The 27,180-nt window shown below is 35.1% G+C and overlaps 1 protein-coding gene and 1 long non-coding RNA gene across 5 annotated transcripts in view; both read right to left on the bottom strand.

Moving 5' to 3' along the window:
• LOC127841980 (nuclear hormone receptor HR96-like) overlaps positions 1-27,180 on the bottom strand; it is a 189,319-nt gene that overhangs the window by 13,697 nt on the left and 148,442 nt on the right. For all 4 annotated transcript variants that reach the window (XR_008031447.1, XM_052371234.1, XM_052371233.1 and 1 more), the window contains 2 exons: positions 24,574-24,691; positions 14,827-15,383 (listed from right to left, as the gene is read on the bottom strand). Coding sequence is in view for 3 of the 4 variants with exons in the window: in XM_052371234.1 (XP_052227194.1) it covers positions 14,827-15,383; positions 24,574-24,691 (675 nt within the window). In the remaining variant the exon portion in view is untranslated. The remainder of the gene's footprint in view (positions 1-14,826; positions 15,384-24,573; positions 24,692-27,180) is intronic.
• The window catches only part of LOC127842002 (uncharacterized), a 128,741-nt gene that overhangs the window by 13,697 nt on the left and 87,864 nt on the right, over positions 1-27,180 (bottom strand). The window lies entirely within an intron of this gene.

Below are 27,180 nucleotides of genomic sequence, written 5' to 3' on the forward strand. Positions count from 1 at the left end.
ATGCTAGACTGATCTGCATGACCCACAGCGCATGATGGACAAATGGGTATCACAATCCATCACCATGGCTTAGCTTTCTACATTGGATGGACAGGTTTCCAATTTAAACTTATAGCATAGACAGAAGAACATTGAAAATCAATTTGAACTGACTGTAAGGCAATGTTGTTTTGTGATAGGGTTTTGCTTGAAAAGAATGTTTACAGATCGTCAAGGATTTTCTAACAAGAGCTGTCAGAGGACAGCGCGCTTGACTATTTGAGTGCTTGACAGTATAACGTAAGCCATCATGGGGTAATTGTTCAAATTATTCAATGTCAAGGTAATAGGTCAGGTATATTTCCCACAATCTATTGAACATTTGACATAAAACAAACTAAATAGATTTTACTTCAAGTTTGATAGCAATAGCTTGGGTGGGAAGTTTGGACTGTCCTTCAAAATAAAGTAAACAAGGGCTGTTTGTAAAACATGCATGCCCCCCACATGGGCTGTTAGTTGTAGTGGCAGCCATTGTGTGAATACATTGTGACCTTGACCTTTGACCTAGTGACCTGAAATTCAAAAGGAGTCATCTGCCAGTCATGATCAATGTACCTATGAAGTTTCATGATCCTAGGCCTAATTATTCTTGAGTTATCATCAGGAAACCATTTCACTGTTTCAAGTCACTGTGACCTTGACCTTTGACCTAGTGACCTGTAAATCAATAGGGGTCATCTGCCAGTCATGATCAATGTACCTATGAAGTTTCATGATCCTAGGCGTAAGCATTCTTGAGTTATCATCCGGAAACCATTTTACTATTTCGAGTCACTGTGACCTTGACCTTTTACCTAGTGACCTGAAAATCAATAGGGGTCATCTGCCAGTCATTATCAATGTACCTATGAAGTTTCATGATCCTAGGCATAAGCCTTTTTGAGTTATCATCCGGAAACCATTTTACTGTTTCGAGTCATTGTGACCATGACCTTTGACCCAAACACCTGAAAATCAATAGGGGTCATCTGCCAGTCATGATCAATGTTCCAATGAAGTTTCATGATCCTAGGCGTAAACATTCTTGAGTTATCATCTGGAAACGATTTTACTATTTCGAGTCACTGTGACCTTGACCTTTGACCTAGTGACCTGACAATCAATAGGAGTCATCTGCCAGTCATGATCAATTTACCTATGAAGTTTCATGATCCAAGGCGCAAGCATTCTTGAGTTATCATCCGGAAACCATTTTACTGTTTCGAGTCACTGTGACCTTGACCTTTGACCTAGTGACCTGAAAATCAATAGGGGTCATCTGACAGTCATGATCAATGAACCTATGAAGTTTCATGATCCTAGGCCTAAGCGTTCTTGAGTTATCATCTGGAAACCATCTGGTGGACGGACGGACCGACAGGGCGACATGTGCAAAACAATATACCCCCTCTTCTTCAAAGGGGGGCATAATAAATAAAAAAAGGAAAAAAAAAAAAATTGGGGGGGGGGGGGTAGGGGGGGTGGTTGAGAGGGGGGTATAATGTGGGGTGTGGTCATTTATTAGACGATCTTTCAAAAATAAAATATAAACAAGGGCTGTTTGTAAAACATGCATGCCCCCATATGGGCTGTCAGTTGTAGTGGCAGCCATTGTGTGAATACGTTTTTTGTCACTGAGACCTTGACCTTTGACCTAATGTAAGTTATCATCTGGAAACCATTGTACTTTTTTGAGTCACTGTGACCTTGACCTTTGACCTAGTGACCTGAAAATCAATAGGGGTCATCTGCCAGTCATGATCAATGTACCTATGAAGTTTCATGATCCTTGGCGTAAGCATTCTTGAGTTATCATCCGGTTACCATTTTACTATTTCGAGTCACTGTGACCTTGACCTTTGACCTTGTGACCTAACAAGAGCTGTCAAAGGACAGCGCGCTCGACTATTCGAGTGCTTGACAGTTTAACGTAAGCCATCATGGGGAAATTGTTCATATTCAATAATTTATTAGACGATCTTTCAAAAATAAAAAAAAGGGGGGTGAGAGGGGGGTATAATGTGGGGTGGGGTAATTTATTAGATGTTTCAAAAAAAATATTTTTTTTGGGGTGGTGGGAGGGTCGGGGGGGTAGAGGGGTGGGGACTGAGAGAGGGGTAAAATGTGGGGTGTGGTAATTTATTAGATGTTTAAAAAAAAATCTTTTTCGGGGGGGGGGGGATTTATTAGATGTTAAAAAAAAAAAATTGGGGGGGGGATGGGGGGGGGGGGGTAGGGGGGGGTAGGGGGGTGAGAGGGGGGTATAATGTGGGGTGTGGTAATTTAGTAGATGATGTTTAAAAAAAAATTGGGGTGGGTGAGTTTGGGGGGGGGGGAGGGATTCTGGTAGGGGTGTGGGGTATTGTTTGGGTGGAATCCATTGTGGTATTCAGGTAAGTGTTGTTTTGTCAAAGTAATAATAAAATGTGATCATAAATAAAGAAGTTATGGCAATTTAAGCAAAATGTTCAATTATCTAAGTGTAAAAGGGGCCATAATTATTTCAAAATGCTTGATACAGTGGTCTGCTCTTGTTTATAGGTTGGGGTCATGTTGGTAAACAAGTATGCAACATATAAAAGCAATATGTCAAATGATATAGGAAATATAAGGGGAAGTACGCAAACTTTAACATAGATTTATCAAATATATGCATATTCTAAGTATAAAAGGGGCAATAATTATGACAAAATGCTTGATAGAGTTGTCTGCTCTTGTTTATAGGTTGGGGTGATGTTGGTAAACAAGTATGCAAAATATAAAAGCAATAATGTCAAGGGACAATGAAAAAAAACAACAAATGATCTCACACTGACATGAACAAATATCCTCTATTTATTAAACATGAAATTTAAACTTATTGAAATTGTTTCCCCTGTATATAAGAAAGATATAATAGTGTATTACCTCCACTGTCCTGCTTATATTTATATTAATCAACAAAATTAAACATTAACACAATATTTAATATACAAAATATACAAAAAAATCTCATATTCTGATAATATTTTTATTGATCCACTTTATTTAACTCAAATGATGATGTTTCATTGGACTGATAATTATAGATTTAGGATTACAGACCAGTTGCTTCAGTTATATTGTTCAGAGTTCGCCCTGTTGGCCGCGTATGCGTTCTTGAGTTATCATCCAAAAGCCATTTTACCATTTCGAGTCACCGTGACCTTGACATTTGACCTAGTGACCTCAAAATCAATAGGGGTCATCTGCGAATCATGATCAATGTTCCTATTAAGTTTCATGATCCTAGGCTCAAGCGTTCTTGAGTTATCATCCGGAAACCACCTGGTGGACGGACTGACCGACCGACCTACAAACCGACATGTGCAAAGCAATATACCCCCTCTTCTTCAAAGGGGTGCATAAAAACATATATATATTTTTTTTTGGGGGGGGGGGAGGGGGGGTTGGGGGCAGGGATTCTGGGATGCGGCGTGGGGTATTGTTTGGGTGGAATCCATTGTGGTATTCAGGTAAGTGTTGTTTTGTCAAAGTATTAATAAAATCTGATCATAAATAAAGAAGTTATGGCAATGTAACTAAAGTAATATGGATATTGTAAATGGAAAAAGGGCCATAATTCTTACAAAATGCTTGATACAATTGTCTGCTCTTGCTTATAGATTGGGGTCATGTTGGTAAAGAAGTTTGCAAAATATGAAAGCAATATGTCAAGGGACATTGAAAATATTTGGGGTGGTACGCAAACTTTAACATTTGCACGCTCACGCTAACACTAACGCCGATGCCGGGGTGAGTAGGATAGCTCCACTATATATATTTCATATATAATAGTAGAGCTAAAAATAGGTCAAAATTAGCAGTAAATCTGTTGTTTTTTTCTCTAAACATATTATTGTAAGCAGTAAGCATATTATTGTCATCTTTCATAAGTGGTGTTATTAAGTGTTATTTCTGACAGGGATAATATTTAAAAACTTGGTACTTACATAAATTGTTGCGTTTTTTTCTTCAAGATTATGCATTTTGTGAATGGCATTTGTGATGTTCGTTTTAGTAACAGTCCAACTTCATTTAATAATGAACATTCCAATTGAAATTTTATTAAAAACAACAGCAACAATATGTTGTTGGGAAACAGGAATCAAGGAGACAATTGGCTTTTGGCTTTATCATTTGAATTCCATTAGATACGGTAGTCCCTATACAATTGTCCTACCCATAAATTACAACTTCCAGCTTCCTTCCCAATTATATAACCCACTTCCTTATAAGTGATTAGATATTGATCCTATGTGCTGCTAAATGAAGTCAAATGAAGTCGAATCTATCTCTGTTGGAGGTTACATAACCCCAAACCCGAACTCCTGTTTGCAGGGTTACATTTGCAGGGTTACATGCAGTCAGTTTGATACTTAGCACACATTGTTCAGTGCATGTTGCCTAGGATTTGTAAATTACATTGCAAATGGTTGGTTTTGGTATCAACTTGAAGGTATATTAATTTGTAAGCAATAAGAAAAAAAAAGCCATTTTTGTACTCTACTTTTTCTGTTGATGGTTCCTGGTTTGAATGCAGGTCATACTATTTGAGCCCAACATGGCTGTCTGCACAGCTGTCAAAACCAGTGTGCCTATTCTAAGGTAAATATTTTTAATTACAGAGTATAGAATTTAATAACATTTTTTTCAAAAGATTATTCATTTATCTTTCCAATGATGTATGATGATATGGTGGGTATATGCTTGATCATGGTAAAAACTGATATCGAACTTCAACTATTTTATATGTAATATAGAAGGAAATAAATTGCCCATGCGTAACCTGGAGCAGAACCCAAGACTTGTAGTGCAAGAGTGGCCTTTAAATGTGACCACTATTAACCCATTTATGCCTAGTGGACTCTCCCATCCTTCTCAATGGGATCAATTTATTTCCAAAATTAGGGATGTTTAGTAAATTTATTTCTATATTTAGAATATTGCTCACAGAAATTCCTTTGAGCAAACAGCGCAGACCCTGATGAGACGCCACATCATGTGGAGTCTCATCTGGGTCTATGCTGTTTGCCAAGGCCTTTTTTCTAGACGCCAGGCATAAATGTATTAACCCTTTACCACTCAGACATGTTTGTGGTTCCTTAGAAAGTTAAATTTAATTGAAGACTTTTCTTACTAGATTCAAGTTTAAAAGGCTTCATTTAAAACCCTTAAAATTTAAATACTGATGAGGAGCAAACAGCGTAAAACCTGGACAGGCTGTTCTGGTTTTATGCTATTTGCACGTAGCCATTTTCACTTTGCGTCCGAGTGGGAAAGGGTTAAGAAATATGGCAAAATCAAGTGTATGAATCGCCCTGGGTATTCAGCATCCACTGACAGGTATCAATTTGACTTAATTTACAAATATAGTTGTTTTATGGACCTGTAGCAAACATTATATTTCAACAAGAGGGTAAGAAAAGCCATAAGAAGCAAACAAAACATTACTTTCTCCCTACAACATTCATTGATATATCTAACTTATATAACAACAATACAAAAAGATCAGCTTTTTGAAATCCTCTCCTTTTCAGTTGCATTCTCATACAACTTCTTTTTAGAAGGTTTATTTCCCGTTTAAAAGACAATCAACATACCTTAAAAATTGCATCAATTTGCTGTCAAGTGTTGACATTGATGAAAACCAGAAGCATTTCACTTTGTTTCATTAATTGATTCATTCATCACTGCTTAATTAATAGTTTTACAGTAAAAGCCGATGGGAACTGAATGTCATATATTAAATTAAAATGCATTAGTGAAAAAGCGTACAGATGACCGATGTGTCAAAAGCAGGTCCTTGTTGAATCAGTGAAAACCAATGGAATTTGAAATTTTACTTTTTTCATTGTCTTATTATTTACTCAGGTGAATTCAAAGCTAAAAACATGTTCAGTCAACAGACCTGCTCCCAATTATACAAGGACCCATTCCCAAAATGCATCAAACCCTTGGATACGCTGAAATAATGTGAAATCTTGTGAAAACTGATGCTAACACTTAATACAAAGTTCTGCAAATAAAAAAACACTAGAAGTTTATTGGATCATATGAAGACTTCAGGCAATCAAACTTTTAGTGCCCATTAAGGAAAGTGAGTTAAATTGTGCAAAATGTTGAAAGTGAAAGTAAATAAATCTTTTTAATGTCTCCTTTGTTTGTATTGATAAATAATGTTTTGTTTTTTTCTTTTTACAAACGTCCTATGTAATTTATATCATTTGAATTATTGAACAACATACAATTTGATGAAAATTAGGTTTTTAACAGAAACTTTTGTTGCATTTGTTTATATTCAGTGGGAACAAGTTTGTCAATAGATATATTTAAACACATTTCCTAAGAAAAAAGATTTGTACTCCCAGGGGTTTCATCGGCCCCAAAAAGTTGTCACCACTTTTATGCAATGTGAAAACCATTGGTTAATCTGACCTTATAATTAATGACAATCATTGGAAACCTAACTTCATTTAACATGTCATAGACCATATTACTTTATATCTATTTTATAACACTTAATTTCAACTCATAAACTAAGGGCCGCATTTTTGACAGTTTTATTGGGTCGGGGAAAATATATGACATGCAATATCTAAATAACACTTTCCTTGCAGAGCTAAAACCTCCTTCCAAACAAGATCTGTATTTGTTGAAATAACAACTGTCTTATTACACATATTTTTAAGTTTTATCATGTTTTAGTACAGTTCAGAAACCAAAACCCAAAACAACTACATTATTCCATGCTGTAGATTAACCTTGTTATGAAATAAAAGGAAACTGCATTCAAATATAGATCTATGTGTTTTTTTCTTTTCATAGGGGGGTGGGGGTGGGGGGGTGAGAGGGGAGTATAATGTGGGGTGGGGTAATTTATTGGATGATGTTCAAAACAAAACAAAACAAAAAAATGGGGGGGGGGGAGGTTGGGGGGGGGGGGATTCTGGGTAGGGGCGTGAGGTATTGTTTGGGTGGAATCCATTGTGGTATTCAGGTCAGGCCAGAATTTTTTAATAAAATGATTTTTGGACCCGCCGACTCCAATTTTTGACGAAACCAAAAAAAATTAATTTAAAATCTTTTTTTTTCGGATGCCAAAAGTTGGCTTTTAAACACGAAACGCTTGCCAGGTTTTAGAAAAAGTTCAAATGAGTTATAAATCATCATAATAAACCCAGTTTTAATTACCCACATTAATACGCGAACCTCCTTCATCGTGTACATATGCTGGAATTTACCAACAGCTACTCCATCATTGTTTGTGCAAGAAGTTGATGAACACTACAATGCTTTCATAAGCAAAGTCTGCTAATTTCCCAATAATTATGCAACCGTAAAATAAAATCCTGAATGGAATCGATTTGTAAGTAAATATTTTCTTATTTCTTTACAATTTAATAAAATTGATAGTATTAAAATGACTTAAAAATATTATGAAAGCAATAAGAAAAGAACGATTTTAATTTAACAGGTGCTCGTAATTGCGAAACCCATTTACGCCTATCAACTTTAAACATTCCATATTTTAGGCACAAATACGGTCATATTTTAGAGAATAAAATTTTATGTGTTGTTTAATGTAGTTGTAGTGACGAATTTGTGCATATAATATGTGTTTTTTCGTTATTTTCAATGGGTATGAAACTTTGGTTTTGTTCCGAACTGGTTCGTACCAAAATTTCAAAAATCGCAAAATCAACAGTTTCTAAAACGATTTCAAACCATGAATGTCCAAATAAAATAGTCAAGTTTATGGGGGTTATTATCGAATTAACAGCTCCTTTATGACATTGAACTATCAATTATGTTATCCTGGGATAAACTGTCACGAAGATCAATAATTATAACGATTATTAGGGACGCTATTTCTTTAATCAATACCATGACAAAAACACATGTGAACTTGTTTCAACAGGCATTTGTTTTTAACAGTTCCATTATTAAAATGTTCTGGGAAAGATATAATTTAATTAAGATACCAACTATTTCTGAAATCAAAAGTAGGTCCTTCACTCGATGTACTATATTTCGGATATGTTAAAATTCGGACATATATAAAAATAGTGACATTTATGTGTTGATTTGTTGCATATAGTTTGTACAAATATGTTTTGTGTTATTTCAGACAACAAGAATGGATGGTGGCAATTATCCTGGGTCTTTCTATCAAGAAATAGATGTGAAAATATATTAATTTAATTGAACCTGGAAATCAACCACCACAACTAACAGAAAACCTTTTAACAAAAGGTGTTGTTTTAGAATTTGTGAAATTTGATAATAAACAGGAGTTGATGTATATCATGTCCAAATGACCAAATGTATAAACTGTTTAACAATTTGAATTGAGATGCTTTATTTTCTGATGTTTGATTTATTTTTCCTTTCAGAAGAAATATATTTGTGTGATTCTAGGTTTTGATAAATAATTCTGAAACATTTATGCAGCATACCGTTACATTATTGTTAACGTTATTATATTATGTTGGTTATCTGGTTTATCAAGTGGAAAAAAATGTTATTTATATAAAAATAAAGCTTTTAATATTAAGACTTATGAAGGTACTTATTGTTATTTATGTATTAACATACTTCTCAGAGTAATAAAAATATAGTAAATGCCATTATTCATTTATGATGTAGTAAGGTTCCTTAAATGATTGTCCTTATTGATTAAGTTTGAATTACGGGCGGTTTTCACACCGCGATAAAGTGGCGACAACTTTTTTTGGGCCAGTGAAACCCCTGAAAAGCGTTTTATTATGCTATTTGTATTTGTCTGCGGTATTGATTTTTACTGGACAATAAACTATAAATGTTTCTTTTAAACCTCAATAGCTTATTGGTTGTTTGTGGAGATAAAGTATTTTTAATGCATTATATGGATTCCTTGTGAAAAAAAACATCAAAAAATCACCAAAAAGTTTATTATAGACAAGTGAAAAGATTGCATAACTTTTGAACTTATATATATATATAGTTAAGCTATTTTTTAAATTCAAACTAATTTAAAAACTGCACATCAATACCTACAGTCTGATTATGATCATTTTGCACATCAACATGTTTGAAAAAAATCACTGTGGTTTCTTAGTAAAAAGAACTTCATACCATTACATTTTTAAAATGAGTGCATATTTGGTCACCCATCTTTTTTTGTTTTGTTTTTTTCCGTCCTCCTACCCAACACTTTTAGAAAAAAAATCCGAAAATCATTTTAACAAGGGCTGTTTGTAAAACATGCATGCCCCCCATATGGGCTCTCCGTTGTAGTGACAGCCATTGTGTGAATATGTTTTTTTGTCACTGTGACCTTGACCTTTGACCTAGTGACCTGAAAATCCAATAGGGACCATCTCACAGTCATGATCAATGTACATATGAAGTTTCATGATCCTAGCCATACGTGTTCTTGAGTTATCATCCGGAAACTATTTTACTATTTTGGGTCACGGTGACCTTGACCTTTGACCTAGTGACCTGAAAATCAATAGGGGTCATCTGTGAGTCATGATCAATCTACCTATCAAGTTTCATGATCCTAGGAATAAGCGTTCTTGAGTTATCATCCGGAAACCATTTTACTATTTCGGGTCACCGTGACCTTGACCTTTGACCTAGTGACCTGAAAATCAATAGGGGTCATCTGTGAGTCATGATCAATCTACCTATCAAGTTTCATGATCCTAGGAATAAGCGTTCTTGAGTTATCATCCGGAAACCATTTTACTATTTCGGGTCACCGTGACCTTGACCTTTGACCTAGTGACCTGAAAATCAATAGGGGTCATCTGCGAGTCATGATCAATGTACCTATGAAGTTTCATGATCCTAGCCCCAAGCATTCTTGAGTTATCATCCGGAAACCACCTGGTGGCCGAACCGACAGACCGACATACCGACAGACTGACCGACATGTGCAAAGCGATATACCCCCTCTTCTTCGAAGGGGGGCATAATAAAAAATGTTGGCCTAAGTGTTGTTTTGTCAAAGTAATAATAAAATGTGATCATAAATAAAGAAGTTATGGCAATTAAAGCAAAATGTTCAATTATCTAAGTGTAAAAGGGGCCATAATTATGTCAAAATGCTTGATACAGTGGTCTGCTCTTGTTTATAGGTTGGGGTCATGATGTTGGTAAACAAGTATGCAACATATAAAAGCAATATGTCAAAGGATATAGGAAATATTAGGGGAAGTACGCAAACTTTAACATAGAATAATCAATAATATGCATATTCTGAGTGGAAAAGGGGCCATAATTATGACAAAATGCTTGATAGAGTTGTCTGCTCTTGTTTATAGGTTGGGGTCAGGTTGGTAAACAAAAAAAGTATGCAAAATCTGAAAGCAATATGTCAAGGGACATTGAAAATAGTTGGGGCAGTACGCAAACTTAAACATTTGCTGCATATACTAAGTGGAAAAGGGGCCATAATTATGACAAAATGCTTGATAGAGTTGTCTGCTAGTGTTTATAGGTTTGGGTCATGTTGGTAAACAAGTATGCAAAATTTGACAGCAATATGTCAAGGGACAAAAAAATTATTTGGGGTAGTACGAAAACTTTAACATTTGCACGCTAACGCAGACGCTAACGCAGACGCTCACTCCGGAGTGAGTAGGATAGCTCCACTATATATATTTCATATATAATAGTCGAGCTAAAAATGACTATATTGCAGAACAAGAGATGTGTTTGTCAGAAACACAATGCCCCCTATTGCGCCGCTTTGAAGCCATATATTTGACCTTGAAGGATGACCTTGACCTTTCACCACTCAAAATGTGCAGCTCCATGAGATAAATATGCATGCCAAATATCAAGTTGCTATCTTCAATAATGCAAAAGTTATTGCAAAACTTTAACCAAGGTTAAAGTTTTGGGACACACACAATGAATGACAGACAGGCCAAAAACAATATGCCCCCCATCTTACGATCTGGGGGCATAAAAAAATATTCCCAAAGAATTAAGATTAAACATTCATAATGCTGATCATGATTTCAAATGAGTGTGTTTGTGTCAAACAGAGCGAGGTACAGATGCCGTTACTTTAAAGATAATCTTTCACAATATGTCACCAGGCCCGTACCCAGGCCATGGGCCCAGGGGCCCGGGCCCCCCCAGCTGGCTGTCGAACTATGATTTTTTTAATAATTGTCCCACTGCAATTTTTTCTCTCGTGCAAGGGCCCACAGTACACTTTCCCTCAAAACAAAAGAGCAGCTATGTTTTATTGTCCCTGATAAACAAGGGGATTAGCGCTCGCCAATCGAGATAAGCCCCCAGGCCATGTTTTCTTATCGCCTTGTACACACATCCCCGATCAGTCCCCCATTGTGATCATGAATGCTTCATATATCGATGGTTGATGTTACATGTATTTAGATAAGTGCAGCGAATGGAAGCAACTGCTACAGGAGGTCGTATACTATGGTCTGATAATTGCCGACGCAGTTTTTTTTTCCTTCTTTGAGAAGGCCCTAGACGTATTTTTCCCCTCTAAAAGTTTAATTGTTTTTGTTTTTTTGGGAACCTTTTATTGGGAATTTTTAGGTCCCAATATATACTTTTTGCATTGAGAATAGGGCCCTGAATTTGAACCGGAACAAAAACACTGACAAAGGTATTAAAACTGAGTATTTATATTTTGAAAGGAAATCACTGAAAAAGACTACGATGAGGTAGTTAACATGTTTGTTTAAAAGAAAAACAGATTCATAAATTTGCCAAGCAACAGATAAGAATTTGGCAGAATTCAGTATTTAAAATAATTGAGTACCGAGAATTGAGTAATGTCAACCTATTAATGGCTCATTGGTAAAAAAATGAAAATTGAAACAACAAATCTATCTCATTATATAAGTTAACCTGATCCAGTGTAGAAAAATATTGTATAATTAAATTATCTCTTGCCTTGAATTTGTTTGAAAACAGTAAAATATGTTAAATTGATTATTTAAGACTTTCATTATTTCCCCCAAAAATTAGGCGTTTCGCACAATTTTTTTCCTTAAAAAAGGCAAGGTCTTTCCCAAAAAAATCAGATTAAAAAAACCTGTGACGTTATTGATTTGTGAAAAAATGGTGGAAGCAATACGAGAGTTGATGTGGATAATCATCAGTTTAAACCTGTAAGTTTCGGAAATCTAAAGCTTTTAATATTGTTGTGAATTCACACCAATGTTTAAAGCTTAAGACTTCCGAAATGTGCTGATTTACTTGTTATATTCCATTAATTCATATCACAAAATACGGTTTTTATAAGCATTAAAATTCACCTTGCAAAGTGCCAAATTTAAAAAAGTATATATAGGGTGGGGGGACCCCTCCCAAACTTTCCCCGGTTGGCCCCCCCCAGTAAAAATATCCTGGGTACAGCCCTGGTCACTCTCATCTGGTACAAAGGATCTGAGACAAGAATTAGCCATCTGAACAATAAATGCCCCTGGGGCTTGTTTGCATGTACTCTGATGACTTAGTATGCTCCAGTAATGTACTAGACAGGATTTCTTGTGACAGAAATTCCTTTCATCAAACAGTGCAGACCCTGATGAGACGTTGCATCACACGGCGTCTCATCTGGGTCTACTCTGTTTGCCAAGGCCTTGTTTCTAGACGCTAGGCATAAATGGGTTAATAAAATCTCTAAATGGATTTAGGAGGACAAGTCCTTTGAAGAAAAAGTTTACACACACATATAGTAATGGACGAGTTGAGAACAATATTCTTAAAGCTATGAGGTGAGCTAAATCCAAACCAGTAAGGCATATGAGATTTCACCTGTCACTCATTTCAACAAAAATTTTGAACTGGGGAGTAAGATTTTCTTGTTTAATAAAAGCCTACAATATCCTGTTTAACTTATGCATGTCACAATCCAGTACATATTTGGTGTTCTAAAAAGGAAGTTGTAATCTTATACTCCATTTTGAAGCCAACACACATTTGTTAAATGGTGTAGTGTGCTTAAGTCCTGCTAAGTGATTTTTGAAGCAAACACAAATTAAGATGTTTTTGTTTGAATTGTTTGCAGAAGTTTACCCCTTAATTTTTGGATAAGAACTATTTTGCTCACATCAAACTGTAAATTATGAGTATTGACATTGAAATGCTGCTTGGAAAACTTAATTATAAGAAACTAATTAAAGTTTGTTTCCCCACAAAGTGCCTGTTAACTGATTCAAAGTGTTCAATCGTACAGTAAAGTAGACAGATTTTTTTCATTAAATTTTATGTCATCCATTCAATCATTCCATGGCAGTTCCCTCATAAACATATGATAAAGCCTGTTTGAAACTAATGGCGAGAAAGTTTTTGGTGGTTTAACCCTTTCAGTGCGGGAACCGAATTTTAAAGGCCTTTGCAAACAGTTTGGATCCAGATGAGACGCCACAGAACGTGGCGTCTCATCTGGATCCAAACTGTTAGCTATTTTGATAGTATTCTTTGAAAAAAAATGAAGAAAATGCTTATTTTACAAATTCAGCAGACGACATTTTAGCAGCCAACAAATTTCCCAGCATGCAAAGGGTTAACATTTGCTTTTTATTTACTAGAATCTTCCCCAAGATTAATGGAACTGACCTCTCCAATTCTGCCATTCCCAAGTAAACCTTATTTCGAAAATGATACATGTATTTATGGTTGCCATGGTAACTATGGGTTGAGATTAAATTGACACATTTGCAAATTTGCTGAGGAACCTTTGAAATGACCCACACTCTGGGAGAATGGGGCTTAATGCATGTGCGTGAAGTGTTGTCTTAGATTAGCCAGTGCAGTTTGCACAGGCTGATCATGGATAACACATAACGCACATGCATTAAGCCCCATTTTCCCAGAGATGTGGCTCAAATACATTCAGGAGGTGAAGACTTAAAATCACATACATCACAATGATTTAAGTGAACAAATAAATTGTAATAACTTTTTTGCTAATTATTCATAGCTTATATAATAACAGATAGAACAGTTTTGGTATTTCAGGCTCATTAACAATTTAATATTTGATTACTTTTAACTTAATTTCTAACAAAATAAATCATTGATGAAATAACATTTAATCTTATGCTGTTAACTGGTTGATGACCCTCTTCTGAAGCTAATTGTAAATAGTTTTACAATGAAAACTGAATGAAGTGTAATCAACATGGTTTTTTAGGTTAATACATATCACTTCTATTTTTGTTTTTTTCTTTTAAGCACTTAATGATAAATTATTCTTGGAAATGGACTAATATGGCATGTAGTGCAGACTTTAAAAATATTAAAATATCCCTTCTATCTATATATATGTTTTTTTCCCTCTAAGCCCTTTCCAATAAATAATTACTGAACTATATACCGGTATATATGTGTCTTGTTCTGAGAAAACTGGGCTTAATGCTTCTGCGTTAAGTGCCGTCCCTGATTAGCCTGTGCAGTCTGCACAGGCTAATCAGGGACGACACTTTCCGCTTTTATGGTATTTTGAGTTTGAAGGAAGTCCCTTCTTACCCAAAAACAAGTTTAAGCGGAAAGTGTCATCCCTGATTAGCCTGTGCGGACTGCACAGGCTAATCTGGGACGGCACTTTAAGCACATGCATTATGCCCAGTTTTGTCAGAACAAGACACATATATTTGTTTGATTCTTTCCTTTAAGCTCATTTTGATAAATGATTACCTGAAATGGACTTATATCGCATGCAGTGTGAACTTTGCTCAATTAAAATTATGTGTCAATGCATAAATAAGTCTGATGTACTTCGTGTGTCATACAAGAGTTACTCACCTTAAGCAAGTGTATCTGGTCTTCTTGTTTGAGCGCCTTAAACTCTGGTATATGTTTCGCAAACTTTATAAGCCGCCGAATAAAAATGTCCGTCATATTAAACAAGTCATTGGCATTGTGCGGCTTTTCCGTAAACCTTCTCGACTGATCGTCGGTGTAACCGCTGTCAAACACTGAATTGTAATCTTTTTCGAGTTGCAGGATTTCTAGTGCTACGTCTGGAGGAATGGGCCGACTGTAATTGTCTTCGTTGAGTTCCGTTTTCACCACGGACGGGGACAAAGTGAGGTAAGAGGATGTTAGGGGACTGCTAATGTTGCTGTTCTCCGTGGAATCAGACATATAGTTCGTGGAGTTCACCTCCCCCTCGCTGCTAGAGCCCGTGGGCGAGTACATGTCCATTTTATGCGGCGGGCGGTATGCCCCGTGCACCCCTGACGGTGACACCTGGGGTGGAGAGGTCAAGGTAGTTTGTGATGAGGGCGAGTGGAATTTCATCTCGTCACCTGACGATGATCTAGTGCTCTTTTTCCGTCGCTTGGCTAACTGGTCATCACCTAGAATATGATACGAATCTGTATTAGTTGTTTCCTACCCAATGACATGAAAAAGTATTATTTATTACCTCGGCAACAATTTGGATACTTGTCATCACCTACCCAATTTCATGAAAAAGTAATATTAATCACCTCGGCAACAATATGGAAACTTTTCGTTTTAGTTGTTAACTACGTAACAATATGAACATCATGTGTTAAATTAATCACCTGGCAACTATATAAATATATTTTATTGTTATAACCATACATCAATAATAACGAGGGCAACCAAATCAACATGTTTACATAGACATGTAGAATTTATTACCAGGGCAACAATATGAACCAAGTTATTAAGTGGTCACCTCGGTAACAAATGAACATGTTTTAGATACACCAACACATATAACTTATCACCTATGTAAAATATAAACATGTTTTACATATAACCTAGGCAACAATATCAACACGTATAAGTTGCAGGCGTTTTCGTGGATATTTTAAGAAAAAGACTTTGATAATATTGAAAATATTTTAAATATATGAATCTATTAATTGTAGTTTTTACCATCAAATATTGACACATTTAAATTGTTTGTTGAACATACAAAACATTTGTTTTAACAGTTACATTAAACATTGAACCTGCCATGAGCTATTATGTCAGTCTATACTTTCCAAATTTGTCTCTTTAATGTGTTAACAATATTGAATTGATCAGTTCATCATCACCAAGGATCATAGAGCCTTGTTCATGGAAAACTTCCTTTCATGTTTGTGAGTAAAGAATTTACACTGTTGGTTGTACCTGGATATTTTCTAAGAAGTTTGCTAAGAAAGTTTGGTCAATACCACGCATCAAATGCCCAAAACTAATAACACAGACATTGAATTTGTATAATGCAAAAGGACAATTCATACTTTGAGTGATAATAATGAGTTTTTCATGCCCCAAAATGGTCATGTCATTAAAATGCATTGATGTGTATACAAAGTAATGAAAGAATGGCACTTTTAACTCTTTTTTTTCTCTCAATAATTAGGCCATCATTCAGTTTATTGATTTTACATTTTTAAAAAAACCGCACATAACTTGGAAAACGTGTTTTTTTAAACATAAATATATTTATATTTCTTCTGCTGCAAATTTACAGACAATAACAAAAAATCATGAGACATAATTTTTACCAAACCCATAGCAATAGCCCATTGGCAAAATGGTTGACCCAGTAAAACCAAATGCGGTTGTAAAAACACAAAACATTTGCAAATAAAATCTGCCATATTTGTTCATTTACAAACGTTTTTGGCTAACTGACTTGTGAATGGTTCCGCTTCCAGATAAATTTAGAAAATGTGTGTCGCTTTCAGCACAATTCAGAATAGTTATCACTGTCTTCAAATGTGCAACTGTAAGTAGCATGAATAAAGTAAAACAAGAGGGCAAAAAGGCCCTAGTTCGCTCACCTGAGAGGAGTCGATTTATTCAATCTTTACCAAACGTCACACTTGACCTAGATATTGTTTAGACAAACATCCTGGTCAAGTTTCATTATTATTGAACCAAAACTCTGGTGTATGGAGTGTTTTTGTTTTTGTAAGATTTGACCTGGTGACATATATTTTGAGTTAGTTGACGCCCCTTACCAAACATCAAACTTTACTTAAAAAAATAAATATTATGACCAAGATTTATAAAACCTGAAACAAAATTGTGACCTCTAGAGTGTTAAAAAGGATTTTGTAATATAATGAAAATTTGGACAATCTAAGGGCAATAATTATGGCATTAATTATGTGATTTTGCTCATTATCAAACTTGACTGAGATCTTTCAGAAACTTTGATAAAGAATGCTTGAGAAATGTGAATGCTAGAGTGTTTACAAACCAAATGTAGACGGGCGGACGGCGGACAAAGACCAATCATTTTACCTCACCTGAGCAATCAGGTGAGCTAAAAAGTTTGTTTCACCGATCTGAGCCATTTTCTAACTTGTCACAGAAATCAATAAAACCAATGTATTGACTAAGTTTCACGATGATTAGGCAAATAATGTGACTTCTATAGTGTTCGATCATAAGGTTTCTCTCTAGTCACATAAGGAAAACTGCCCCACCCCCCTGGCAGCCATGTTTTTTGACCGATTGGGACCATTTGCGAACTCATCTGAGATATATATAAAACCAATCTTTTCACCAAGTTTCATGATGATTAGGCAAACATTGTGACTTCTAGAGTGTTCACAAGCTTTTTTTACTATGTATAAATATAAGAAACTCCCCCCTTGGCAGCCATGTTATTCAACTGACCAGAACCTTTTTCGAACTCAACTCTCATATCAAAGAAACAAATGTTCTGACCTAATTTCATGAAAATTGGGCAAAAAAAGTGACTTCTAGAGTGTTCACATGTTTTCACAATATACATATATAGGGAAAAATGCCCCGCCCACTGGCGGCCATGTTTTTTTACCGATCTGGACCATTTTCAAACTCGTCCAAGATATCAATAAAACCAATGTTTTGACAAACTTTCATGATGATTGGGCAAAAATTGTGACTTCTACAGTGTCTACAAGGTTTCTCTATAGCCAAATAAGGAAAACTGCCCCGCCCACTGGCGGCCATGTTTTTCAACGGACCGGAACCACTTTTGAACTCATCTAACATATCATTTAGACAAACATTTTACAAAGTTACATGAAGATTGGACATGAAATGTGACTTCTACAGTGTTTACAAGTTTTTTTGTTTTTTTTGACCTAGTGACCTAGTTTTTGACCCGGCATGACCCAGTTTTTTTAACTAGACCGAGATATCATTGCAGGGTTGTCATTATTAACCGATTGCCGATCGAATTCATCAGTTAAAATCGCCAGAAAATCGGTTGTTTTTCCCGAATCTTTAAAATTGCGATCGGAAGTTTTGATCACGCAAACCTACAATAATTGACGAGGAATAAAAGTAGTTAAGTAGAACGACACCCGGTCATTCAGTCAGTCCGTTAACTCGGCCTAAGAACTACTGTTTTCAGTGAATTTCTCAGCGAGTGGCCAATATTGATTTTATTGATTTTTCTAGCTGTTAATCAAATTCTTCTTAGTAAGCACGTCAACCAATCAGTGCTCAGGCAGCCGAATACACGCCGACCCCACGTGAAACTGTATCAAATAGCTGTACATTTCACAGATTATTACTGACCGTATTTCAACGAATGTAGCACTGTAGAGCGTAATTAACTAGTTTTTTTAGTTAGAGAAATTTTTTCTACATATTAAAAAATGCTCTTCGATTTTCTACCAAGATAAAAGATATTAGCGACCTCTGTGCTACGAAGTTGTTATTCAGCATCTAAATATTTAATACCACGCTTTCCCCGAGGAAGAATGACGTGATGTTATACATGAAGTCTTATTTTGGCATGATTTTCATCTGTATATGAAAAACACGAGAAATGTGTCTCTGTTACTAGAATTTTCTTAATTTTCCGTGAATAATGAAATCTGAAAATGCTTTCAGATAACACATTTAATTATACGCATTTGAAAATAATTAAATTAAATAATGCATTTTGTTATACAAAATGTCATTACACATAATATAATAAGAAAGTAAATAACGTGTTTTGAGATTGCCAAACTATGCATACATATAGGTCTACATGCATGAATGACCTGACAAGTTATATCACGATCCGGAATGAAAAGTACTCGGTAAAATTTTAAGAAAGACGCGTTTTTATTTTCAGAAATTAACTTTCACTTTCGCAAGCTTTTCTGAAAGGAGGTACATGTAACAGTTTAGATTGAGTCGTTGATTTGTCGTAATTACTAAATATAAACGGTTCTCAATGCTCTCAAATCGCGTCACCTTATTCACTCATGTTCAATTGGAAATCCACAATCCCACAATTCAATTTGTATATGCACTTGCGTTACATGGCGGACGACATTCATCGTCAATATTGGCCGTAATTTGGTTTTGAAAAAAAAGAAATCGTAATAATACTGGATTATCGGGTAATGGATAGAATTGGAACATGCAAAGATCTATCAATATAATATGTTTTTATATTGTACAGTATACTAAAAATGTGATAATCTTAAAATTTTCTGTTCTTTTTAGACCTCATTTTAACTTTTTTATGCTCTGAGAATAGCAATATTTTGTCCCTAAAGTGTCTAGAATTCATTTTCGGTCGGGGAGCTTCGCCCCCCTGACCCCCCTAACAGGGCCTTGCCCTGGACTTACAAGGGGGCCTAGGCGGCCCCTTGACCCCCAGCCCAATCGGTTACTATTCCAAAATAATCCTTTGTTTACAATCATAATGACAACCCTGCATTGGGACAAAGCTTCTGATGAAGTTTCATGAAGATCAGAAAAGAAATGTGCCCTCTAGAAAACACACTGTATTATTATGAAAACATTAATAGTCAAAGGGGAGTAACTACTGTAAACTTTAATGCAAGAGTTGTCTCGCATGTTACATAATTGTTTACAAGCCTTTGTACTATATAAATATAAGGAAAACTGCCCGTCCCCCTGGCAACCATGTTTTTCACCGGACAGGAACCATTTTCGAACTCAACTCTCATATCAAGGAAACAAATGTTCTGACCAAATTTCATGAAAATTGGGCCAAAAATGTGACTTCTAGAGTGTTTACATGTTTTCACTACATACATATAGAGAAAAATGCCCCACCCACTGGCGGCCATGTTTTTTCACCGATCTGGACCATTTTCAAACTCGTCCGAGAAATCAATAAAACCAATGTTTAGACCATCTTTCATGATGATTGGGCAAAATTGTGTCTTCTAGAGTGTTAACAAGGTTTCTCTATAGCCAAATAAGGAAAACTGCCCCGCCCACTGGCGGCCATGTTTTTCAACGGACCGGAACCACTTTTGAATTCAACCAACATATCATTAAGACAAACATTTTGACAAAGTAACATGAAGAGTGGGCATGATATGTGACTTCTACAGTGTTTACAACTTTTTTCTTTTTTTTGACCTAGTGACCTAGTTTTTTACCCCGGCACGACCCAGTTTCGAACTCGACCGAGATTTCATTGGGACAAAGCTTCTGACCAAGTGTCATGAAGATCGAACAATAAATGTGGCCTCTAGAGTGTTTATGAACAAATGTGGACGGACGGACGAACAGACGACGGACAAAGACCGGTCACAAAAGCTCACGTGAGCAATCATGTGAGCTAAAAACATAAGACCCTTTTTATTATTTACATCTAATAATGTCAAATAATCCTGTTTGAAAGGTCAATTTCTCTTGGCTGCATAGATTTTAAAGTGACATTTTTGTTTCACATGTTGCAATGTGCATAACCAAAACAGGTTTACAATGTTGCTTGTTTACAAAAAATGTTATTTAAGCATCTTCAAACAAAATAAATAAACCCAGAAATATTTGAATTAGTCAAAGGTCATTTAAAAAATATCTTTTAAGCTCTAATTTTATTTGCAAATGTTTGCTGTTTAGGAATGTCATTATTTTGATAAACTATTTTTTATAAGTCCCCAGTATTTCATATTCTTTAAACGTCACCAATCAGAAATGATGATGTATTTAAACATGATTAAAATCCTTAAATATGTTTTTCTCTTTACAAATGCACAAGAAAGCACTATATTTGTAGTTGAGCATTAGATATTGCAAATTGGTTTACTCATAAAAAATACATTAAGGAAACTCTATTATTGTTTTTTGGTTTACAAAATTCCAATATAAAAGTACATATTTGGACTTGCAATGAAAAAATTAAATGTATCATTTTAGTTTTAATGTTTAGTTGTATTCTCTTCTCTTACAGCCTATCTGAACCTTAAATTGTTGTTAACCAAATAATGAAAAATGCGAGGACGTAAAACTGTTAATCTTTGAGGCATTATTGGAATCTAGCTGAAAGTTCATCATGTATGTACCCACCCTTTTTGATTGTAACTTCTTCTTTTATAACTGGATTTACAGCATATTTCTGTGCATCCCTCCAAATTTGATCTTCCAGTTACACATCAAAGACATTACGCATCAAAGAAATTGAGCGTCAAAGACTTAGACTTAATATATGTTTTAACAAATGACTTGTTTTGCAGCTTACTTCTGTACCTGAATTGCACATGCGCTAAACATAGGGCAGTTTTTTTTAAGTCTAATAAAATAGCTATTAGGTTAAATACATGCTTAATGTTATGCTATTGATACATGAAAAGATGAAGATCTATTCCACTTATTCACCGTCATAAATTACTAAAGCTAAGATAAAGAGACCTTGTAAATATAATGCATTTTATATAATGCATTTGCATGACAATAACATTAACACATTTATGCCTAGCGTCTAGAAAAAAGGCCTTGGCAAACAGCGTAGACCCAGATGAGACGCCGCATGATGCGGCGTCTCATCTGGGTCTGCGCTGTTTGCTTATAGAAATTTCTGTAAGAAATATTCTAAATAGAGAAATAAATATACCAGACATCCCTAATTTTGGAAATAAATTGATCCAATTTAGAAGGATGGGAGAGTCCACTAGGCTTAAATGTGTTAAGCTTGAATGCTCTTAGTAGACACCTAATTGTTTTTTATGTGCAACAACCTTTAACAGAAACTGACATTGAAAACACTTATAAGCATGTACAATTTACTGCTTTTAAAATCTTTTCTGACAAATGAACTTTATAATCTCTGATGAATTTTATATGTCCATGTCAACACTCTTGAGAATTGTTTTAATTTATTAATTTAATAACTCTGACGCCCATTTTATGGTTTCCAATTATGTATAGGGACCCATCAGCAAATTTGCACTTTTAAATGGGTGTTAATTGGAACACTCACATTTTACTGCAAATAACTACATTAATAACATTCTTGACATGCCACTATTTTAATACACAAATAACCTAATCACAGAGCCCTTTTTGCAGGTCATTCAACTCTGTCTTTGTGACTTTCATGACGGCACTTAAATTGTGTTTATTATAAAGATGGTTTTGTTTCATAAAGATTGGAATATAAATGTGGCCATTACAGATGAAGCAAGCTAAAAATTGAATGCAAATGACGCACAATGACGGACAGCTGACACAGAGTGATCCAAATAGCCCTTTACCACTTAGATACGTATTTTTACATATTTGTAGTCCCTTAAAACATTACATTTGATTAAATTTTTTTCTTAATAGATTCGAATTTTAAAGGCTTCAATTCCAACCCTTAAATGCTGATGAGCAGCAAACAGCATAAAACCTGAACAGACTGCGAGTTACTTGCACGCTGTTCTGGTTTTATGCTGTTTGCACATAGCCATGTTCACTTAGCTTCTGAGTGGGAAAGGAAAAGCTCATTATGCTGTTTTGTGCTCATCAGTATCTAAAGGTTGGAAATAAAGCCTTTTAAACTTGAATTAAGTAAGAAAGGATTTTAATTAAATGTAACTTTCTATGGGACTTCAAATGCTTCAAAATACGTATCTATCTGGAAAAGGGTAAAACACCTCATAAATTTGACCTTATTTTTCAAAAAAATTCAGTATATCATTTCACCAACAGCTGCTCCATCAGTCATTAATAATACATTAACTTCACTGATAAGTTGTCTGCCACATCAAACAACCGCATATTATATTGATTTTAAAACAAATTTAAATGCATCATGAAGGCTTCAAGCTGTCAACTTTGTTAACCAGATATTGAATCTTCTATTAAAGCCTATTCATTTAAGCCTGATTGATCTGAAACAGTTCAATAATCTAGGCAAAGAAAGTAGGTTCTCATGTTTTCAATACTGGATCAGGTTGTTACAAGTACTTGACATTGACACAAACATGTGACATTCCAATAATAGTATTGCAACACTTTTTGTATAAGAATTTTAGTTCAAATGCTAGGAACATGACTAGAACAAGCAAATTCGTTGAATTGATATCCCCCGCCAATATACTTCTGGACACACAAGTTTTCTGGATAGATGGACAACGCCAACGTGCATCATCCTCTTATCCATATATATACTCATACCAAGTTTCAATGAAATCCGTCAGAGCAGTTCCATGATATGGCGACGGAAAAACAAGAAAAGCATTTTTTTTAAATACAAAGGGCCATAACTCCATTATTATTAGCTGGTGTACAATGCCATTTGGCGTGCATCATCCTCTTATCCATATATATACTCATACCAAGTTTCAATAAAATCCCCTACAGCACTTCCAAGATATGGCTCCGGACACACAAGTGCCAGACGGACGGACGGAAGGACGGAAAGACGGACGAACAACGCCAAAACAATATCCCTCCGCCTTTTGCGGGGGATAACAAGGCAAACAAATACTAAGAACACTAAACAAGTAGTTTGCTAAAACAACAGAAAACAAGTCGGGCTCTACCCAAGCCAAGTGGATTTTTGTAAATAAATCTGACAACTTATTACAAAATGTTTGAACATTATTTGACCCACACAATTCGAAAAAGGGTCTTATGCATTTATGCAGTCTGTTCAAATTTAACCTGTTGACAATACAATCAAATACATAAACAAGAGATGTGTTTGTCAGAAACACAATGCCCCTTTTGCGGCCCTTTGAAGCCATATATTTGACCTTTACCTTGGAGGATGACCTTGACCTTTCACCACTCAAAATGTGCAGCTCCATGAGATACACATGCATGCAAAATATCAAGTTGCTATATTCAATAATGCAAAAGTTATTGCAAAACTTTAACCAAGGTTAAAGTTTTGGGTCAGACAGACGGACGGACGGGCTGGCAGACAGACGGACAGACAGACAGACAGGCCAAAAACAATATGCCCCCGAGCTTTCGATCCGGGGGCATAAAAACTATTGAATGTAAAGAAACTAAGGTACTATTTTCTAACAATAGCAGTGAAAGTCATTTTTGTAGTCATGGGACCTTATATTTATGTAATAAAACAAAAGCATGTTATGACGCTTAAAAAAAATCAAGTGCATTTGATAAATTTTGTGAATTTGAACATAAAAAAACAAAATTCATCAGTATTTAGATTGCATTGTCATTGCCTTATAAAGCAGAGACACTCTTCAAAATATGTTTTATATGACCTATCATGAAAAGATAACACAATTATACATTGTAATCAACATAAATCATTATTCATATAAATTTCTACTGAGACTATTTTATTGCTGGGCATGTTTTACATACTGAGTATCCATTCCTTTTTCATTCCTACGTCCATACACTTCTTCAGCCGGCAACCTGAGCAAAACTTGCGTGTGTGTGGATCAAGCTTACAGCTCCCTTCAAAACTGCATGTGAACACCTGAAATAAGACATGTATTCTAATAACCACCTGCAAATGGACATATATTCTAATAACCACCTGCAAATATACATGTATTCTAATAACCACCTGCAAATAGACATGTATTCTAATAAACACCTGCATATAGACATGTATTCTAATAAACACCTGAAATTAGACATGTATTCTAATAACCACCTGCAAATAGACATGTATTCTAATAAACACCTGCAAATAGATATGTATTCTGATAAACACCTGCATATAGACATGTATTCTGATAAACACCTGCAAAAAGACATGTATTCTGATAAACTCCTGCAAATACACATGTATTCTGATAAACAACTGCAAAAAGACCATGTATTCTGATTAACTGCAACAAGACATGCATTCTGATAAACACCTGCAAAAAAGACATGTATTCTGATCAACACCAGTGAAATTAGACATGTATTCTAATAAACACCTGCATATAGACATGCATTCTGATAAACACCTGCATATAGACATGTATTCTGATAAACACCTGCAAATAGACATGTATTCTGTTAAACAACTGCAAATAGACATGTGTCCTCATAAACACCTGCAACTAGACATTTATCTGGAAAAACACCTGCAAATAGGCATGTATTTTGATAAACACAATTACAAATAGAACATGTCTCCTCCATGTGTTAAATCAGGTAATTTATTCTAAAAACAATGATTATGATTGGATGATGAAGTACATAGTCAGCTTGGACCATGCTAGTACCCATGCATGCATGCCATAATGTACACTTTATCCATTAAAACAGCTATATAAAGCTTTTTGTATAAAATAAATAAGACAAAAGATACATCACTTTAATGGCATGTTTTGCAAAATCTTTTGCATAATTTATAGGAGGTGATTTGAAGGTGTATCTATAATGAAGGTTAACAAAATTAATTTGACACATATTCAAGTGAACCGCAGAACCGCAATAAGGATATTTCAATTGTTGAAGTATTGAAAAGGCAAACATTTTATCAAATAAATTATTTTAATATACTTGACTGCATATTATTTCTGAACAAAAAATCACATGTATCTGTTCTTGCTAGTAAGAGTGTGCGTTTACATTTTACAGTTTGCTTGTTTTTATTAAAAACTTAAAATATATCAATATTATGGATGGGAACGAATACTGAAAATGATATTAGAGTATTTGTTCTTCACTATTTGAAAATTAAATTTTTGGAATTTAGATTTAAATGTCTGAACTAACAAAGGTCTAAAGTTAAGTACTGTTTTTTAATTGGCAAAAATACAACTTTAACCTTAATGCAGCTTTTGTAAAGGGGATATGGTAATCATTTTTTTGAAAATAATAATTAACAAGAGCACTGCATAAAGGGTGCCACGCTCGGCTGCGGGTGCAGTTTTGAATAGATGAAAGGTTGTCAGAATTTAGAGGTCACAGTGACCTTGACCTTTGATCTAGTGACCCTAAAAAGGGTGTGGCATGTAGAACTCATCAAGGTGCAGCTACATATGAAGTTTCAAAGTTGTAGGTTGAAGCATTTTAATTTTAGAGCCAATATTCAAAACCTTGACAAAATGTTACGGTTTTAGCACGACACGAACGGAGGATACGACACGACGAGCTGGCTATGACAATACCTCGACTTTTCTCCAAAAACAGCCAAGCTAAAATTCATATTCTTCCTTTTAATTTAATTCTTTAAATGAAGATATTTCCGGTATACATATTACTGTTATACTCATGTTTATCGCTATTCCACTTGAGCGTGTAAAATGATAAATATGGTAAAACCAAACATGAATGAAAAAATTCATATACGGGAATCAGAACAGGATTTTAAGTTTTTGTGGCAGCAGGAGTTTTAGTAAAATGTAGACATGACTTTTGGTTGGAGGTGGGGATTGGCACAAGATTGTACCATGTAAGTAAGAATTTTTTTGTCTAACAGTCTTATGTTAGTCTACAAGGTGGATTTTTGGTTCAAGGAGCACGCGAAAAGACTAAGAAACAAACAACAAACCTATGTTGTCTCTTACTTGTGAATACTTGCGTAACTTTGATGCAATATAAATATGATGCATTATAACTTTGATGCAATACATTTCCACGCTACTGTCAAATTAGTAAACAACAGAACAGGCAGTGTTTTATTCACCATTTTGGAAATGGGGTCCCTTTGGATTGAATTGAAAAAAAATTGCGGTGTTTAACTCAAATTGTGAAATTATTGCTGATTTGGTTTTGCTTACAAATGCTTCAAAATTTAGAATAAAAGTGTTTCCAATAGTATATTTCCTAAGGTTCAACTTATGGAGATGGATGGGAGATGAACTAAAACAATGTTGCGATCTAATAAAAAAATATCTTTTTTTTGGCAATTTTTATTTGGAATTTGTTGGTCCTATTTCGGAAAATATATACAGTCAATCTTGTGCTTGCGGCCACTTGAATTAAGCGACCTTTGTCTTATGCGACCACTTTGAATCCAGCACG

The sequence above is a fragment of the Dreissena polymorpha genome, chromosome 8 (assembly GCF_020536995.1).
Source record: "Dreissena polymorpha isolate Duluth1 chromosome 8, UMN_Dpol_1.0, whole genome shotgun sequence".
Classification (NCBI taxonomy): domain Eukaryota; kingdom Metazoa; phylum Mollusca; class Bivalvia; order Myida; family Dreissenidae; genus Dreissena; species Dreissena polymorpha.